Source organism: Xyrauchen texanus, chromosome 9, assembly GCF_025860055.1.
Source record: "Xyrauchen texanus isolate HMW12.3.18 chromosome 9, RBS_HiC_50CHRs, whole genome shotgun sequence".
In the NCBI taxonomy this organism is placed as follows: domain Eukaryota; kingdom Metazoa; phylum Chordata; class Actinopteri; order Cypriniformes; family Catostomidae; genus Xyrauchen; species Xyrauchen texanus.
In genome coordinates this window covers 7,037,569-7,057,602 of record NC_068284.1, presented here as the reverse complement: position 1 = coordinate 7,057,602, position 20,034 = coordinate 7,037,569, and the positions used below count along the sequence as shown (strand labels likewise).

Sequence of the window (20,034 nt, the reverse complement as noted above, 5' to 3'; positions counted from 1 at the left end):
CTTTTCATGAAAGGGTTAAACATTCAAAAATCACTGCCTCAGGAAATGTCAGTATAGTGTAGGACTAGATAAATGTTTATAATATTTAAATATAATAAAAAATATATCTTGGTTAAGCATACATATAATTATATTTGAAAATTGCAGAGCATTTGACTAAATACTTCAAATAGAGGTAAGAATGCAGATAAAAATGGTTTTGCTTATGAGAGAGTAGTTGACATAACTTGTCCACTCCATAATCATTTTTATTTAACATCAAGAATTTAGGCAAAAAAAAAAACTCACATTTGTATAATGGAAGAAAATATCTTATGTCCTGTAAATGGTCACCAATTCAAATTTTTAACTATTTAAATCACATTTTGTCTAAACCAGTATATTTATATGGTCCCGAGGTGTAACAACTGAAGTTTTAAAAGGACAAATATTCTATGTAATGTCAATTATGAGGTCATACAAAGTGCATGTATAATATATAGTGATATTGGAAACATTTTGTTTTAAAAAGTTTTTGATTCATTATGCCACACTGTAGAAACTGCCTGAAATGTCATGTCGTCGTCTTATGTTTATTTTAGATCTGTTGGAGCTGAAAGAGGAAAGTCAAGAACTGAATGAAATGGAGGAGAATCATCGGTATCAGAAACCTGATCATTTTAAAGCAGAAGAACGACATTTTAATCGCTCACAATCGGGAAGGAATTTCTCACAAAAAAGAACTCCAAGAACAGGAGCCAAAAAAGAATTCACCTGTCCTCAGTGTGGAAAGATTTTCCTGCTTAAAGGAAACCTTAAGAGTCACAGAAGAATTCACTCTGGAGAGAAGCCTTTCACATGTCACCAGTGTGGAAAGAGTTACACACACAAAGAAAACCTTAATCGTCACATGAGAATTCACTCTGGAGAGAAGCCTTTCACTTGCCACCTGTGTGGAAAGACTTTCACTCGTAAAAGAGGCCTTCAGATTCACATCAAAATTCACTTAGGAGAGAAGCCTTTCACATGTCATCAGTGTGGAAAGAATTTCAGTCAAAAGGAACACCTTAAGAATCACATAAGAATTCACACTGGAGAGAAGCCTTACACATGTCATCAGTGTGGAAAGAGTTTCACGGAGAAAGGGACCCTTAAAAATCACATAAAAATTCATACTGGAGAGAGAAGTTTTGTATGTCATCAGTGTGGAAAGGGTTTTACAGAGAAAGGGAAACTAAATAGACACATAAGAATTCATACTGGAGAGAAGCCTTTCACATGCCATCTGTGTGGAAAGAGTTACACAGAGAAGGGAACCCTTAAGAATCACATAAAAATTCATACTGGAGAAAGAAGTTTTGCATGCCATCAGTTTGAATAATAGAGGTGCAGATACAGATACTGTTTGTTTACGTCAGATACTGAACTCACAAAGAAGTTCTTATTCATTCTTCACTCAGAGCCAAAAAGAAGTTCGAAACAGCTGAGCAACAGCATACTGTTTGCAAAAGCTGAGTAGATGCAAAAGTTGAGTATGATGACACTGATACTAGTGTATGGGTGGGTGTATAAAAGAGTGTTAATGGGCAGAATACAGACAAAAGAATGATAATAAGAGGCATTTCTCACTTTGGGCAGATGTGTGAGTGGATTTTGTCTACAGATGGCACATGAGTGAAGCAGCATATCAAACAACAGAGTGAATAGGCACTAAAGTGTATTTGTGTAGATTTCTTTTTTTTTGTAGACTAATTAAAAAAATAGCATGATCTATATTTGAACAATTGTACAGATGTAGGTGAGTTTGCACCAGCTCTCTAACTCTGCAAACTGTGTTCACGTTGATTGATTTTAACTGACCGAACTGAAATGGCCTCAAAGTAGGTGCAGCTTCAGGTCACACCCACCGATTACACGGACTAATGGCAGTAAGAAGGTATTAAGTAGGGATGGGCATTTACATTTACATTTATGCATTTGGCAGATGCTTTTATCCAAAGCGACATACAATCCCCCCGGAGCAACCTGGAGTTAAGTGACTTGCTCAAGGACACAATGGTGGTGGTCATGGGGCTCGAACCAGTGACCTTCTGATTAACAGATATGTGCTTTAGCCCACTACACCACCACCACTACAGTCATCAATAATTTGGTATTCAAAAATTAAGCTCATAAAAAAAACTAATATTTGAATATTCAATTATTTAAGGTAATTAATGAGAAAGAGGCGTTCTCAGTAAAGTATACTTATTTATATGCTCCATTTTAAATAATGGAATGTCCCTTACCTCAGCTAGCGTAGCCTTCTCGGATGCCATTTTTGTTGTTTACAGAAGCGTTGCGGGGATTACGTTGCTACGGGGATGCTGCTTTCTGACAAGCTGCACATTTACAAGAGTAAAGTGTACAACGCTTATACAGTACATTTAAACAGAAACCCAGCTTTCTCAAAGTAAACCACATTCTCACAATAACCCGCTTTTTTGGTGTCCATCTGAACGTACTGACAGAACCGTTTGCTCAACAAATGTGATCAACTTGTGTCCACACTCAACAGCGCCACCCAGTGCATTCTGTTATAACTGCCAGTTTTAGTTTGTGTGTTCAGGATTTAACATGCTTCTCACTGTATATATGGCCAGCAAAGCAAAACTTTTAAGTATTTTTACTATTCAAATAATTATTGCGGAACGAGTACTCAAGTATTCGAATACTCGTGCACATCCCTAGTATTAAGCAGCCGGTAAAAAGTTTGCACTGTTGAGCTGTTTCAAACCACTGAAACAAACTAAAAAAACACCTTCTTTTTGCCAGAGTTTGTTCTAAGCTAGAGGTTCTAAACGGGAGCCCCCAGGGTGTGTTCAAGGAGGCCAGGAGGTGCTAAGAGCTAATCAGTAGAGAGGGGGGTGTTATGTCACAAATGGGGGATGTTTCCATAATGTTACTAAAATCTATCATCAAGTTTTCTCTTTGCATTAAACCGTTTATCTAAAATTAGAATATACCAGTCCTCCATTGTACGGTTTGGTACACATTTATACCGCGGTTCATCTTAAGTCTAACGACACATCTTAAGGATCTTGTTTAATTTGGCAAATGGACAGGGGGAGTCACAACCTCCGCTAGTGCATCTGCATGGCTCTTTAGATGGATACACTCTGCCTGCCTATTACAGTAGGTACTCAATGAAAATGATACTTGTAAAACTTTAAATTCTCACATGTGAGACTCATTCGCAAAATCACCACCAGCATGCGCAAAGGGACACTTTTGCACCACAGTTTAGTAGTGTGAAGAAAGTGTGAGTTATTATGATTAACATTGTTAATATTATTATTTGTATTGTAGCTTTTACATTTTGATGTGAAGGAGATCTAACAATGTAAAATGAATGGCAGCATTAAAGTTAGAGCTTAGTCAGCTCTTGAAAATTACCATTGTCATATAGAAGAAAATGCTCGGATGTCAGCCTTTTTAATAAGTGAAAACTTTTGCTGAATTATTTATTTATCTTCCTGAAAATAAAAATGCATTGTGACAATTCATATTTTGATTTGATAGCCCTAGTTATAAAAAAAAAAAACACCACATTTAATTAACAGTGTTAGACTAATATAGAATGGTTCAATTGAAACCTTGCTCATAAGCGTAATGAAATATAAATGTGCTTATTTTGTTGTTATTATATGTGATATGCCTTTAAAGTTATGGAATTTGGAGTATGGTGTGGAGTAGTGAAAAGCTTCTTTGAAAACTCATGTGGACAATTAGCTTAGGGGTTGTGTGACTGGCTCTCATGCCCATTGCACATTCCTACAGGAACTGGTTAAAAACTCACTTTTCTTATACTATCTTATTGTTTACATTTTTTGTCTATTTGGATATATGTGGAGAGTAAAATACATCCAAGCAGATTCACAAAAAGTCATTTTGCGCTGGCACTGTCCTGTAAGATCATTGTTGGTAATTTGGTCTTATTATACTTTATATAATTTATACATGGTATTTTATCTTATATTTGTCACCACAATTGTGTTTTAAAGGTAAAATCATAGGCGGTACAGTCGCATACTGCTGCAGCATTCATGATTACATGATAAAGTTTATGATAACTAAAATACATTATACAGTAGCATAAGTATAGTTCACAATACTATGATACATTATTTGTTTCGTTCTATTGTGTACACTGCAGCCGAGCGAACTAAGAATATGCATGTAAATAACGAAGATGATGTTTGAGTAAGACTTCTGAAGATTTTGTTCTCCATTGGCTCACTTTTTTTTGCCCAAATATTCCACAGTTGCTACTGTGTTTGTGTTTTTTCATAGCTTTTTATCGTGCCTGCTACTGCATTGCACTGCGATCCCTTTACATCATTCTCTGGGATTCCCCCAGTGTACTTGAGCGCAATTGCTGATGTGAGGGACAGTAGTCGATTTTTAAAGTTTATGTGTTCTGGTGATTCATTTGTACAGTTCATATAAATTAAAGATACATTCTGTAGTTCTATAGCTATCTTTAGCATTGCTCTTCTTCGTGTACTTTAAGTACTGATGTGACAGTGGTGTTAGATGCTGTACTGACATTTATCAACCAGGATCAGCATGATCGTCTCTGCTGCCCCCGCCAGCTCTGGAATATCATTTGCATTTGAAAAATGTCGGAGTTGAGGTCATTTGTAAAGTTATTTATTACTTGTAAGGGGGTTAAGATGGGCAAGGAGGAGGCGAGAACCGGCTTGTCAATATAAATAATAATTTAATGAAAACTTAAACCAAAACATACAACCATAAACACACATGACGGACATGCCCGTAATTCTCTCTCTCTCGAACCGTCGTCACCGGCCGCCTTTATCCCTCGCGCGCCCCATCAGGCCAATTGGGGACCGGGCGTGCGACATTCTAGCCCGGCCCCGCCCCCCTCCGCTCCACATTACTATTATAATATACTAATTGCTTTGCTTAAAAACACATTTCAGAATCTTAGCGAACAAACCGTTAAGGACAGATTATTGTCCCTCAAATCAATAATCTTTGGAGACTGTAAATGTTTCACGTTATTTCTAAAGACAGTTATTACCTTTATTAGAGATCTGCTTTGCGTAAAATAAACCTCAATTATGTAGCGATACAGAATGTCATAGTATAGGAAAGATTAGAATTGTTCAAATTTAGCATGCCCATGAAAACAGGATTTGAAGAACTCGTTTTGTTTCCAAGTAAACCAACGTCATGGGTTTACTCAAAATCCACAACAATCGCTGGACTAAGCTACTAAATGAATGAAGATATGCCATTTCATAGATGTGGAGGTAGATGGGCCATCTTACTATAGCTGTGATAACAATGAAAAGAAAATGACACATTTATTTCCGGTTGCATTTGTAAACACGGCTGAAAACTAAAAAAAATTACTAACATGCGTTTACTACACACAAAATTTAAAAAGGTTTGATGGAAACTTGTATGAGTTTTCTGTAAATTCCACTGATACTATTTTAGAGACTGGTCTAAACAATTAATAATTGATCTCCTGTCCAACAAAATAGAAGCAACATCGGCATCACTACTCATGTTTTTCTCCATCATCAAATCTTTCCACCTTGAGTATCTGTACCAATGTTTACTCAGTTTTTTGTTTTTTTGGCTTTACTGGTCTTTCAGTCTTTTAGCTTCTGAACTTCTTCGCTTCTTTGCAGTACAGCTACTGAATCTCCTGATAATAAGTATGTTCCATTGTGTTGTTTTCGCTCTTCGCGTCATCAAACACTGCGCTAAGCATAGACACGCACATCGACATAGGCGGCAGCCAATGAGCGCGAGGATTCGCTGCTACTGCGTTTTGTGAAACATGACGGGTCATGTCATTTCAACACAATGTATAATAAAAACCCTTTTTTTTTATAGAAAACTATTATGAGTACAGTCTTTCATCTCATGTGAATGTACACCATTCAGATCACTCTTCACAAAAACACAATACGTAAGACTTCAGTTTCACTTGAACTCTGCATAAAAATCTAATTTGTCTTAATTTATATTTTGTTTTATATAAAAAACTTTTAGATCATGGCAGCAGTTACATAAAATAGTGTGTTTTATTACTTTTGTTTATTATAAATTATTATTTTTATTTAATGTTGCTAATCGATCATGTTTGATCTTGCTTGACAATGTGTGAATCCCTGCCAGCTGCTACTGCAGTTTTTCCTGGCTTTGAACCAGCCGAGCACGGACAAAGGACTATGAGTGTTAAGATTGGGAACTCTCCCTTTGCACCTTTCGCTTGTGGGGTACCTCAAGATTCCATACTGGTCCCAATTTTATTATCTCTATACATGCTTCCCCTGGGTTCTATTTTTAAGTAACACAACATTTCATGTCATTTGTACGCTGATGATACATGTCCCTCTTATTTCTGATGAAAAATTCTTCTATTATTAACTGAACATTAATAACTCTGATTAATCACTAAATTTAAATCAATGCTTACCCCTGGACGTTAGATGAGCTCCTTCTCTTGATATATTTTGAATCAAATTTTAAGACTTGTCTGTATTCTGTGACCTTTGTGTGAAAACAATTTGTGTATAGCTTGTACTTTTTCCACTCTTAATTGTTTTTATTGTACATGTATAGCACTTTGGTATTCACTTGTTGTTTTTAAGTACTTCAGAAATAAATTGACTCTAAGGGAAAGTTTGTATATTAGGTCCTGTAAATTGTCACCAATTCAAAATAGTTTTGAACCATTTTGATCACCTTTTGTCTACATCAGTATATTCATATGATCCTGCAATGTAACATATACATTTTTAAAGCCCAAATATTCCATGTAGTCTCAATTATGAGGTCATACAAAGTGCAAAGTATATATTTTATGGATGAATTGGAAACATTTTGTTTTCCAAAGGAGACATTATGTCACACCCCATGTCATCTACCCATGTAACCTACTTCCATGTCATCTACCCATGTAACCTACTTCCATGTCATCTACCCATGTAACCTACTTCCATGTCATCTACCCATGTAACCTACTTCCATGTCATCTACACATGTTCATTTTAAATCTGATGGTGCTGAAAGAGGAAAGTTAAGAACTGAATGAGTGGAAGAGAAACCTCCACATCAGAAACCTAAGCATTTCAAATCAGAAGAACAACATTATAATTTTCACAATAAATAATTATTTATTTATTATTTTGTATTAAGTGACATTATTTTTGTCACTAAAAGCACACCTATTTATATATATATATATAATACTGTACATTTTAAATGTGTTTGTGTTACAATGCATTATACTCCAAGGTATAAATATGAATAGGTAATTATTATAATTAATTATAATTGTGGGCTTCATAGAAAGTGTTTCCTTGATTTCTTTTGTAGACTAATTAAGCCAAAACAAATTGCATGACATTATCTTGGAAAATGTCTCTCTGTGAATGATCGTACTCATATATGTAAATTTGCACCAGCTCGCTAATAACGATACACGCTGGTGTGTTCTCGTTGACTGATTTTGACAGATTGTACAAGATAAACAGAGTGAGCTGTCAGTCTCAAGGTAGGTAGAGCTTCAAGTCACACCTACCGATGACGTGGGCCAATGGCAGTAAGGTGTTTAACAGCTGGTAAGACATTTTCCTAAAAGTTCACCAAGACCACCGAAACTAATGCAAAACCACCTTCTATTTGGCCAGATTTTGTTCTAAATGACATCGCCGGTTCGTTCTTTGATTTCATGTGAAGTATATCTGTGCCTTTACACGCATAAAGAATCCTTCAGATTCACAAAATAACTCACAAGCCTTTCACATGTCATCAGTGTGGAAAAAGTTTCACAGAGAAAGGGAACCTTAATGAACACATAGGAATTCACACTTGAGAGAAGGATTTCAGAATGTCATCAGTGTGAAACCAGTGTTCTGAGTGTGGCAAGAGTTTTGCAGAGAAAATCATCTGCGCAAGACTAACTTTCAGGAACTCTTTTTATGGCTATTAAACACCCTCTTACTGCCATTGGTCCAGGTCATCGTATGTACTGTATGACATGGAGCTCCAACTACTTTGAAGCCAACAACAAATTCCTATTTAGTCATTTAAGACACAGAATTATTAGCAAGCTGATGCAAACGTACCTACATCCGTATGATCGTTCGTGAAGAGACATTTTCCAAGACCTTTTTATTTATTTTATTAGTCAGATCTAATCTATCAAATCTATTCAAACACTCAAGTGCCTATTTATTCTAGCTATATACTTGTTTGATATGCTGCTTCACTCATGTACCGTCTACAGCTGAAAGCCATTGATAATAACAACATATCTCAAAAATCCTTTTGCTGTTTCTCAGTTAAAGCATATTTAAACACCATCTCAACATCTCAGTTAAAGTTAAAATTAGTACCATATGAATAAAGTGACACTATATTGTTTTCTTTTTTGCCATGACCCTGGACATTTCACTGTTCTTGTTCAAAACAAACAGATTATTTTGTTTGGAATTAAAAGGCACTATCAACATGGCGGACACGTAAATTACTCAAGTTGGTGGAAAGCAATGAACTCCACTTTTAGTAATTTGACTCACTTTACATTCAAGTAACCAATTTTGACATCAAAATGAAAAACAACTGACATAAACATCTCACAAGATATTGTCATCAAGGAATAATCAGCTGGTGTCACATATTGCATTACACTCAACTCAAACTCTATTTCAAAATCCCACTGAAAAGTGTATATGAATTCTGTAATTTAACCATCAATATATTGAGGTAATATTATCTACTAGAACACACTACACATAGAATTAGATTCTATTCTACAAGACTGTTTTGATCACGTGGACCGGGATATGTTCCGGTCCGCCTCTGATGACGACATCGAGGTCTATGCTGATAGCGTAACGTGTTTCATCAGGAAGTGCATAGATGATGTAGTGCCGACCAAACTATACGGATCTACCCTAACCAGAAACCATGTATTAATAGCGATGTTTTTGTGGCACTTAATGCGCGGACCTCCACTTTTAATCCTCGGAATGTGGAGGAGCATAAACAAACCAGTTATGCCCTCCGAGCAGCCAAATGCCAGGACAGGGACAGTTCAACACCACCGACTCTAGAAGCATGTGGCAAGGAATTAATATCACAGACTTCAAAGGGAATAAAAACTCTGTGAACACTGCTGCCTCTCTCCCGGATGAGCTTAATAATTTGTATGCTCGTTTTGAGGGTAATAACACAGCCCTCGTGGAGAGAGCTCCCTCGGCCAAAGCTACAGAGGTTAGTTCAATCTCCGTCTCTGTGGCGGATGTAAGCCATTTCTTCCAACGGATGAATATCCATAAGGCCACAGGTTCAGACTGCATTCAGGGCCGCATCATCAGAGCATGCATGAACCAACTAGCTGGTGTTTTTAACAGACATTTTAAACCTTTACCTCTCCTTGTCTGTGGTCCCTGCATGCTTTAAAACATCCACCATTGTGCCTGTACCAAAGCAATCCAAAATTACTTGCTTAAATGACTGGCGTCCTGTTGCTGATGACCCCCATCATCAGCAAATGCTTTGAGAAACTAATCAGAAATTACATCTGCTCTGTGCTGCCTGCCTCACTGGACTCACTGCAACAACCACTCCACTGATGATGCCATTGCATCTAACTACACACTGCTCTCTCCCACCTGGAAAAAAGGAACACATATGTGAGAATGCTGTTTGTAGACTACAGCTCAGCATTCAACACCATAGTGCCCTCCAAGATTGATGTGAAATGGCGGGCTCTAGGCTTAAACAGCTCGCTGGACTTCCTGTCCAGGAGACACCAGGTGGTTAGAATGGGCAGCAACATCTCATCACTGACCCTCAACACTGGAGCCCCGCAGGGCTGTGTTCTCAGCCCACTCCTGTTGTCCTTGTACACACATGTCTGTATGGCAACACATAGCTCCAATGCCATGTTTACGTTTGCTGATGATACGACAGTGGTAGGTCTGATCACTGACAATGATGAAAGAGAGGAGGTGCACACTGGTGTCAGGAGCACAACCTCTCCCTCAACATCAGTAAGACCAAGGAGCTTGTGGTGGACTTCAGGAGAAAAGGCAGATTACACAGCCCCATCACCATCAATGGAGCACCAGTGGAGAGAGTCAGCAGCTTCAAGTTCCTCAGTGTCTACATCACTATGGAACTCACATGGTCCGGCCACACTGAGGCAGTTGTGAAGAAGGCTCACCAGCACCTCTTCTTCCTGAGATGGGTGAGGAAGTTTGGAATGAACCACCACATCCTCACACGGTTCTACACCAGCACTGTAGAGAGCATCCTGGTATGGCAAAAGCACTGCCCTAAACCCAAAGCCCTGCAAAGGGTGGTGCTAACTGCCAGGCACATCATCGTAGGTGAACTTCACAAGACATCTACACCAGGCAGTGTTTAAAAAAAGGATCATCAGAGACTCCAGCCACCGAGCCATGAGCTGCTCTCACTGCTACCATCAGGCAGGTGGTCTCGTAGCATCCGGAACCGCACCAGCCGACTCCATGACAGCTTCTTCCCCCAAGCAATCAGACTTTTGAATTCTTGATCTCTCACAATCAATAATCAGCACTACACTTTATTAATCTCACACTGGACTGTTATAAATTATATTCTCTCTAAACAACACACAGGCAACAGCCTGAATGTCAATACAGCACAAAACAACCTACTGTAGTGTTTTATATATACTATTTTTATTGTATACTGTGTATTCTATATTGTGTGTATTGTATACTGTACATTGTATATTATTATTTGTATATTGTGTTGTGTGTAATTATGTGTATATTAGATATGTAAATAGTGTTGTGTAAATCTGATGTTTATTGTAAATTGGTATGTCTCATCACTGTCACGACTGCTATGTTGCTCAGAACTGCACCCAAGATATTCACCCACTGTTGCACCTGTGTATATGGTTGAGTGACTATAAAGTGATTTTATTTTATTTGACGAAGTATTGTTAGTGGAGCGTCTGTATTCTATTTATAATGTAGAGGCTGAAGAGACCACTGGTCCAGTAGATGGACATGTTGATGTGGATCGGGCTGGATAGACCACTTGAAAAGGAGATGGAGGTGTTGGTGCGGGGCGGGCTGCATATGCCACTGGAAGTGGAGACAGAGATGCTGGTGTGGAGCAGGCTGGAGAGTCCTCAAAAATGACAATTCTCATTTTTGTGTGAACTATCCGTTTAAGATGTAGTTGGACCAAACAAATTTTAAACTGGGCTCACATTGTTTCTTTAACTGTTTATGTAGTTCATATACTTGTTTAATCAAATGACATCTAATTGCAGCAGATGCTGATGTGGAGCTGGTTTTAGGGAGTTGTAAGTTGTAGGGATATATAAAGTTTCTTATGACACCACCTCAGGGTTCGGTTGGGAAAATGAGGAGACAGGGAGCAGTAACATGCTTAAGATACAGCTTTTATTATCTCTGCCTTCATGTGCAATGTACGCACACTTTTTAATGTTTTCCACTCATATAAACATAAACTACTTCACAAATACTCAGTAGATTCAACACTCAATGTACACAGATGGCAATGCTGCACACTAAATCTCTCTCTACTTCTCTGGCATGTTCAGCTGTTTTAAGGGCTTTCTCTGCTATCACTGTAATGAGAAACAGTTGTTAAAAATTATGTCAACCAGCTTGACGAGCCACACCACTCCCTCTCTCCCGCAAACAGACATATAACCACACCCCCATCACCAAATTGCTGATGTGGAGACTTGAGAAGAATTTTGCAACTTATGTGGGATGAGGGGAAAGTCTTCAAAATGGTGCCTCAATTGGTCGATGCTTGTTTTTGAAATTTTACGCCCCTCTCATCTTCCAAGTCAACACTCTTGTCTTCCACAGGAGTTATTGTATAGGGTCCCAGGAAGTTGTCCTCTAGTTTAAAATGTTTCCTCCACACCCTGTCCTCCAGTTTGAAGGCCAAGGTAATCCGGGCTGCATCAAGAGGAGCCGCCACCCCACCCTCTTTTGAAGAACAATGTTATGCATTTGCCAGTTCTTGTAAATTGGATGTGCAGTGATGGTCACATACCATACCAACTTTATTTGTTAAGCACTTTACAACAACCAAAGTTGACCAAAGTGCTGTACAGAAAAATATACATAAACATATGTACAATTAATAAGCATACAATAAAAACATTCAAAGTAACAAATACAATCAAGTAAATAAAGTCGACATCTTACTAGGTGTCAAAAGCCATAGAGAAAAGATGGGTTTTAAGAAGGGTTTTAAAAACAGATAAAGAAGAGGCCTGCTTAACATGCAAAGGCAGATCATTCCAAAGTCTAGGTGCAGACACAGCAAAGGCACGGTCCCCTCTCAGCTTACGCTTAGTTTTAGGCACAGTGAGGAGCAGCTGATCATCTGACCTGAGAGCGCGGACGGGTTTATAAGAGTGTAGAAGCTCAGAGAGGTATGGCGGGGCAAGACCATTTAATGATTTAAAAGCAAATAACAAAATTTTGAAATGGATCCTAAATTGAATAGGCAGCCAATGTAATGAAGCTAAAATAGGGGAAATGTGCTCATGTTTACGTGTGCCTGTTAAAAGACGTGCTGCTGCATTTTGTATCACCTGGAGACGGGTGATGGAGGACCCACTAACCCCCACATATAGCGAATTACAATAGTCCAGCCGTGTAGTTACAAAGGCGTGGATTGCAGTTTCAAAATGTTGTCTTGACAGAATTGGCTTTATTTTGGCCAGCTGCCTCAAATGAAAGAAGCTTGATCTGACAACAGCTTTGATTTGACTGTCAAATTTAAGCTCAGGGTCCACTTTAACTCCTAGGTTTGTAATGCTAGGTTTAATATAGGGTGCCAATGAGCCCAGATCTACAGGCGGGGTCCCAGTGGTGCCTCCAAAAACCATCACTTCTGTTTATTTATCATTAACATTTAAAAAGTTCAGAGCCATCCAGGCCTTTATGTCGTCGAGACAATTGAGTAGTTGTCCAACAGAGTTATCATTTTTCTTTTTAAGAGGTACATAAATCTGACTGTCATCTGCATAACAGTGGAATGAAATGCCGTACTTTCTAAGTATGGAACCAAGTGGAAGCAAATACAAAGAGAAAAGTAGAGGGCTGAGGACTGAGCCCTGTGGGACCCCACACAAGAGAGGAGCAGAGGAGGATACAGATTCACCTATGCTGACACAAAAAGTTTGATCCGCTAAATATGACCTAAACCACTCCAGTGCCATGCCACTGATGCCCACCCACTGCCTTAAACGTGAAATCAATATCTCATGATCCACTGTGTCAAATGCAGCAGTTAGATCCAAAACCACAAGGATAACACAGTCGCCAGAGTCAGTCGCTAAAAAGATATCATTAAAAACTTTTAAAAGAGTGGTTTCTGTGCTGTGCAAGGTTTTAAAGCCGGACTGGAAAACCTCTAGTATATTATGTTCTTCCAAAAAAAACAATAATTGACTGTGCACAATTTTCTCCAGGATTTTTGAAAGGAAGGGCAATTTGGAAATAGGCCTGAAATTAGCAAGAACTGACGGATCCAGAGCAGGTTTTTTAATCAGAGGTTGAACCACTGCATGTTTCAAAATTTCAGGGACCACACCCGAGGTCAGACTACTGTTTATAACTGCAACAACAGATGGTCCTACAGTGGGGAAAACCTCCTTAAATAGTCGAGGGGGAACAGCATCATTTGGAGAACCCGAGGGCTTCAAGTGACCAACTACCTCCTCTAAAAAAGAAAAAGTCACCGGCTCAAAATGATCAAAAACAACCGAGCAAGGGACAGAGATTGAAGGGTCTGAAGCTGAAGGCGCAATTTGAGACCTAATAGAAGTGACCTTATCAATAAAAAAGCTAAGGAAATTTTCACACATAGCAGGGGATGCCTCCATACAAGCATTCTGTGGTGCATATAAAAGTGAGTCAATGGTGTTAAACAAAACACGAGGCTTGCGACTATTTGCCAGAATAATATCTGAGAAATGTTTTCTTTTGGCATCTTTCACAGTTTCCTGGAAATGACGCCAGCAATCCCTTAACATTTGAAGAGACACCTGCAGTTTGTCCTTCTTCCACTTGCGCTCAGCTCTACGGCACTCACGTCTGGCAGCATGAGTCATGTCATTTAACCAGGGCTCAGATTTAGTTTTAGGCTGCCTGGATTTTAATGGAGCCACAGTGTCTAAAACAGTTTGGCAGGTGGAGTGAAACCATGAGCTAAGCTCTTCTGTGTGCAATACAGACTCAGGGGTGATGGTGTTCTGACTGAAAGCAGCCGAGAACTGAGCAGCAGTGGAAGGGTTAATCATGCGACAGCGCCTTGCAGCAGCGCGAGGTTTAAATGTATGACAGGCAAGAGCAGTCTCAAATAATACAGGCATATGGTCAGAAAACACTGCGTCACATATCTCTAGATTAAGAACAGGCAAACCATGTGATAAAACAAGATCAAGTGTGTGTCCATGTTCTTGTGTGGGTCCAGACACAGATTGCACAAGATTAAAAGAATCAATGAGGTTTAGAAAACCCTTTGTCATTGGCTTATCAGGACAACACACATGAACATTAAAATCCCCAACAATAAGAACACGATCATATTTAGGCATGATTTCAGCCAGAAAATCAGAAAAATCATTTAAAAAGTCCTTATTGTACTTGGGGGGCCGATAGACCACAACACACAACACTGTGTGAGAGCGACCAATCTCAAATAAACTCAGCTCAAAGCTGCTGAAAGCGGATGACAGCAATATCTGCTTACATTTATTATGACTCTTTATTTACAGTCGCTATTCCTCCTCCTCGGCCAGATTTTCGCGGGGAGTTAAGGTAGCAGCAATCATGGTGTAAAAATTCTGTGAAAGCGCTGGATTCACCATCACTCAGCCATGTCTCAGTTACACAGAGGAAATCCATTCCTCGGGACGTGAAAAAATCCTTTAAGACAAAAGTCTTATTTGCTAGAGATCTAGCATTTACCAGCCCAAACCTAGCAGTTACCGGCGGATCCGCAGCGCTGGATGTTCGTGAAACCCGACACAGAGACCGCAAGTTGCTGTTATTGACTCCGCGCCAGCGGGGACGAGGAGAGCAGGTGCCGCGGGGCTGGAACACCTCTTCCGGGCCGACGACAGGTATCAGCCAGGCGCCGACAGGGTCCAGCGAGCGTCGAGGCATAACGAGGCTAGTCACGACTCCAAACTCAGTCCAAAAAGGCGTAGAACACCATGCAAGACCGGCCTTCAACCTCACCAGCCGGCCACCACGACTTCCCCGGCGGCTTGTGCGCTTTCGTCGGCGCTCACGCCGAGAAGGTGAAGCCGGGGCGTGCCAAAGGTGAGCCGGGAGCCTCGCCAGGAGCGGGGGCAAGGTTTCACGTCCACCATCATCCAATTTTACTAAATATTCAACAGAAAATCGCAGATCCAGCAGTGTTTGGCGATCATACACCAGCAGAGAATCGACATCCCGAGCAAAAAGCAAGACAAACAGCAAAAACACACACAGCAATGACAGCGACAGGCGGCAAGCCACACACAATGGCGCCATCTTCAGCGCCTCAGTTAAATAGGACGTCCAGAAATGACTGGTGAGGGCAACACGGGCAGACTGGGAAAGCATGATCTACAGCTCCTCTTTCATAGACTGGTACAAATTGGGGATACATTTTTCACAGAAAAATCGATAGCTGGGAATTGAATGCGATGGATTATTTTGGAATGATAAGTGCAAAGTTCGGGACTCTAAAACACAATAGTGGCTGGCTGGACTGGCCAAACAGTAAGGCAATTAATAAACCACTGTTATGACAACTTAATTCAATAAAAAAGGATTAGTGCACAAGAATACATCCAAGAGAATAGATAAATGTAACTCCTTAGCGAGATTGTACGGCAGATTGTCTACTCTCTTGCTATCACCAATAAATACCACACTGAGAGCTAATGATGGCACGCTTGCCATAGGTTTCTGACCCCTGAATCATTTTAAGCTAGTCCTGAACATCCCTGCAGTAATAAGCAGTCTGCTCCCCAGCCCACACACACCTGTGATAATGGTACAGCCCACAGTACAACTTGCAAGATGAAAAAATAGAAAATTGGTGACAACTTAAAATCAAATAAATAAAAAACAACGAGGAACTAAATGTGCTGTATGCTTAATAAATAAGTAAATATACAGTATATTCTGATTTATTCATTTATTTAGGGATTTGGATTTTAAAAACAAAAGTAGAATATGTGTTGATAGGGGGTCATTCCTAAGTTCCCAGGGTCCTATGTTCTCCAGATTTATATGGCACATATTGAACACATGACAAAGGGCCCTACTTGCCCCTGATTTATAGGGTTAGTGGTTAGGGTTAATATTTATGAAACATAAGGGGGCCTGGGTTGCTCAGTGTGTAAAGACACAGACTATCACCCCTGGAGTCACGAGTTCGAATCCAGGGCATTGCTGAGTGACTCCAGCAATGCCCTGGATTCGAACTTGTTGCCTTACTGTTTGGCCACGAGTCACGAGTTCAAATCCAGGGCATTGCTGAGTGACTCCAGCCAGGTCTCCAAAGCATTCAAATTGGCCCGGTTGCTATGGAGGAGTCACATGGGGTAAACTCCTTGTGGTCGCTATAATGTAGTTCTCGCTCTCGGTGGTGCGCGTGAAGCCTCCACGTGTGCTATGTCTCCGTGGTAAGACGCTCAACAAGCCATGTGATAAGGTGTGTGGATTGACTGTCTCAGATATGGAGGCAACTGAAATTCGTACTCCGCCACCCGGATAGTAGCGAGTCACTACACCACCACGAGGACTTAGAGCATTGGGAATTGGGCATTCCTAATGAGAAATTTTATATATATATTATATGGATATTAGATTATATAGAATATTGAAATGGGTGCCTAGGGCCTGGGAAAATAGGACCTAGGTTTCCATGTTTTATGGAGACTTTCCATAGACATAATGGTTTTTATACTGTACAAACTTTATATTCTATCCCCTAACCCTCACAGAAAACCTTCTGCATTTTTACATTTTCAAAAAACATAATATAGTATGATTTATAAGCTGTTTTCCTCATGGGGACCGACAAATTGTCCCCACAACGACAACAATTTCGGGTTTTACTATACTTATGGGGAAATTTGGTCCCCACAAAGTGATAAATACACACACACACACACACACACACACACACACACACACACACACAAACACGTTGGTCTACCTATCATTATGAGGACTTAAATCCATAGACATAATTATTTTTATACTGTACAAACTGTAGATTCTATCCCCTAAACCTAACACAACCCCTAAACCTAACCCTTACAAAAAAACTTCTTGCATTTTCAATAAAACATCGTTTAATATGTTTTTTAAGCTATATAAATTATGGGGACACTACAAATGTCCTCATAAACCACATTTATAGCATAATACCCTTGTAATTACCAGTTTGTAACCTAAAATTTGTCCTCGTAAACCACATAAACATGCCATAGTTTATATACCTTACAATGGTACTCACCAGCATATATTTAATATGAACTTCTACAAATCGTTCCGTCATTTCCTTATTTTTTTTTATTAACCTATTTTGTGATTATTTAATTTAATCACAAAATTAAATTTTTTGGGACTTTTAATGGGACTTTTATTTTGGTTTTCTGACCCGCTGTTGTTGTGATGTCATAAGCGCTGCGCCGCGTCTCCTATTGCATAGGAAAGGTTTGTGTTTTTGAGCGTGTATAAAACGAAATAAATGTATGTTTTTAAATGTGCTGTAATAACATTGCAATATGACTGAGATAACTTTCATTTAGTAATCTTAAACTAATGTTGATTATTACTGAATTTAAAATTGTTATGTTTCATTTGCCGATAGTTGGTCTCTCATCCACACAGAGAAACAGAGTGATTTACTTTCTGTTTCTTTTTCATTCTGGTGAAGTTTTCAGATGAAACGACTGAGATCTGTGTGACAAACTGCTGTAAAGATGGAGTTTATTAAAGAAGAGAGTGAAGACATCAGTATTACACAAACATGTGGAATAAAAACTGAAGAAGATACTGAAGAACAAAGAGGTTTGTATTTATTCTTGATTCATTGGTTTTAAAAAATACTTAAATGTCAAATAGTAAATACTGCAAATTTCATTTTATAAAAAGTGACATATTCATGTTGTTACTTTTTTTTAAAGCCTTACAGTTGAATCTCAGAATTTCACACAATAAGTGACATTTATAGGTTATTTACACTTGGTCACTCGTGTGTCTTTACTGATCGGATTGCTATCCAATTGAAAAATCACATTTATTTTACACTTGGCCACATCAATACGTCTTCGAATATAAATTCGATCTTCATTTCCCACACTGTATGTGGGATTTTTTTATTTATGAGTAATAGAGCTCAGCGAGATGTAAAAAAAATATTTGATTGATAATCACCTTAAAAAATATTGTGATTTACGATTAAATCATCAAGGTCAGTTTGGGTCACTACTTTATTTTAAGAATGTGAAATGTCAGAATAATATTAGAGAGATGGATTTCTTTCAGCTTTTATTTCTATCATCACATTCCCAGTGGGTCAGAAGTTTACATACACTTTATTAGTATTTGGTAGCATTGCCTTTACATTTTTTAACTTGGATAAAACATTTTGGGAAGCCTTCCACAAGCTTCTCACAATAAGTTGCTGGAATTTTGTCCCATTCCTCCAGACAGAACTGGTGTAACTGAGTCAGGTTTGCAGGCCTCCTTGCTTGCACATATATTATCAGTTCTATGCACAGGTTTTCTTTCAGATTGAGGTCAGGACTTTGTGATGGCCACTCCAATACCTTGACTTTATGTGTTGCCTTGACTTGGAGATATGCTTGGGGTCATTGTCCATTTGGAAGACCCACTTGCAAACAAGCTTTAACTTTCTGGCTAATGTATTCAGATGTTGCTTCAATATATCCACATAACAGAAAGATCTTTGTTCTCATGTGCACTTGAAAACTGTAGTCTGGCTTTTTATGGTGGTTTTGGAGGAGTGGCTTCTTCATTGCAGAGCAGCCTTTCAGGTTACGTTAATATAGGACTTGTTTTACTGTAGATATAGATACTTGTCAGCCTGTTTCCTCCAGCATCTTCACAAGGTCCTTTGCTGTTGTTCTGGGATTGATTTGGACTTTGCACCAAACTATGTTCATCTCTTGGAGACAGAATGCATCTCCTTCCTGAGCGGTATGATGGCTGCATGGTCCCATTGTGATTATACTTGCTACTGTTGTTTGTACAGATAAACATTGTACCTTCAGGCATTTGGAAATTGCTCCCAAGGATGAACCAGACTTGTGGAGGTCCTCAAAATGTTTCTGAGGCCTTTGCTGATTTCTTTTGATTTTCCCATGATGTCAAACAAAGAGGCACTGAGTTTAAAGGTAGGCCTTAAAGTACATCCACAGGTACACCTCCAATTCAGTACACCACCTATCAGAAGCTCATTGGCTAAAGGCTTGACATAATTTTCTGGAAATTTCCAAGATACTTAATGGCACAGTAAACTTAGAGTAGATGTCCTAAATGACTTGACAAAACTATAGTTTGCTAATTTGAAATCTGTGGAGTGGTAAAAAAATTTGTTTTAAAACTTCAACCTAAGTGTATGTAAACTTCTGACTTGTAAAGACAATAATAATACAAATAAATAAGCCTAATAATTTCCCTTGTCTTCCCAAAATAATGCTGCCAAATATGTGTTTGTATTGCGTTTTGGTAATACAGTTAATGTTGCCAAAAGAAAATAAAACTCAATTTTAGGTTCAAGGAGAGCATGTCTTGCATTACTTTATGATTGAATCACTTTTCGTCTTTATTACTGATAATATATTGATACTGATAAGCTAAAGATATTTATTACTGAATCTGCAGAGTTGCAATGCTGATTCACATCACCTCCTGAGATTATCAGAGATAATTTGCAGTG

General features: G+C 38.9%; 1 protein-coding gene across 1 annotated transcript in view; it reads left to right on the top strand.

Annotated features, from left to right (window-relative positions):
* Window positions 1-20,034, top strand: part of LOC127648994 (oocyte zinc finger protein XlCOF6-like) — a 53,489-nt gene that overhangs the window by 19,914 nt on the left and 13,541 nt on the right. Inside the window, exons 4-5 of the mRNA XM_052133868.1 lie at window positions 754-1,350; window positions 7,521-7,558. Coding sequence (XP_051989828.1) covers window positions 754-1,350; window positions 7,521-7,558 — 635 coding nt within the window. The remainder of the gene's footprint in view (window positions 1-753; window positions 1,351-7,520; window positions 7,559-20,034) is intronic.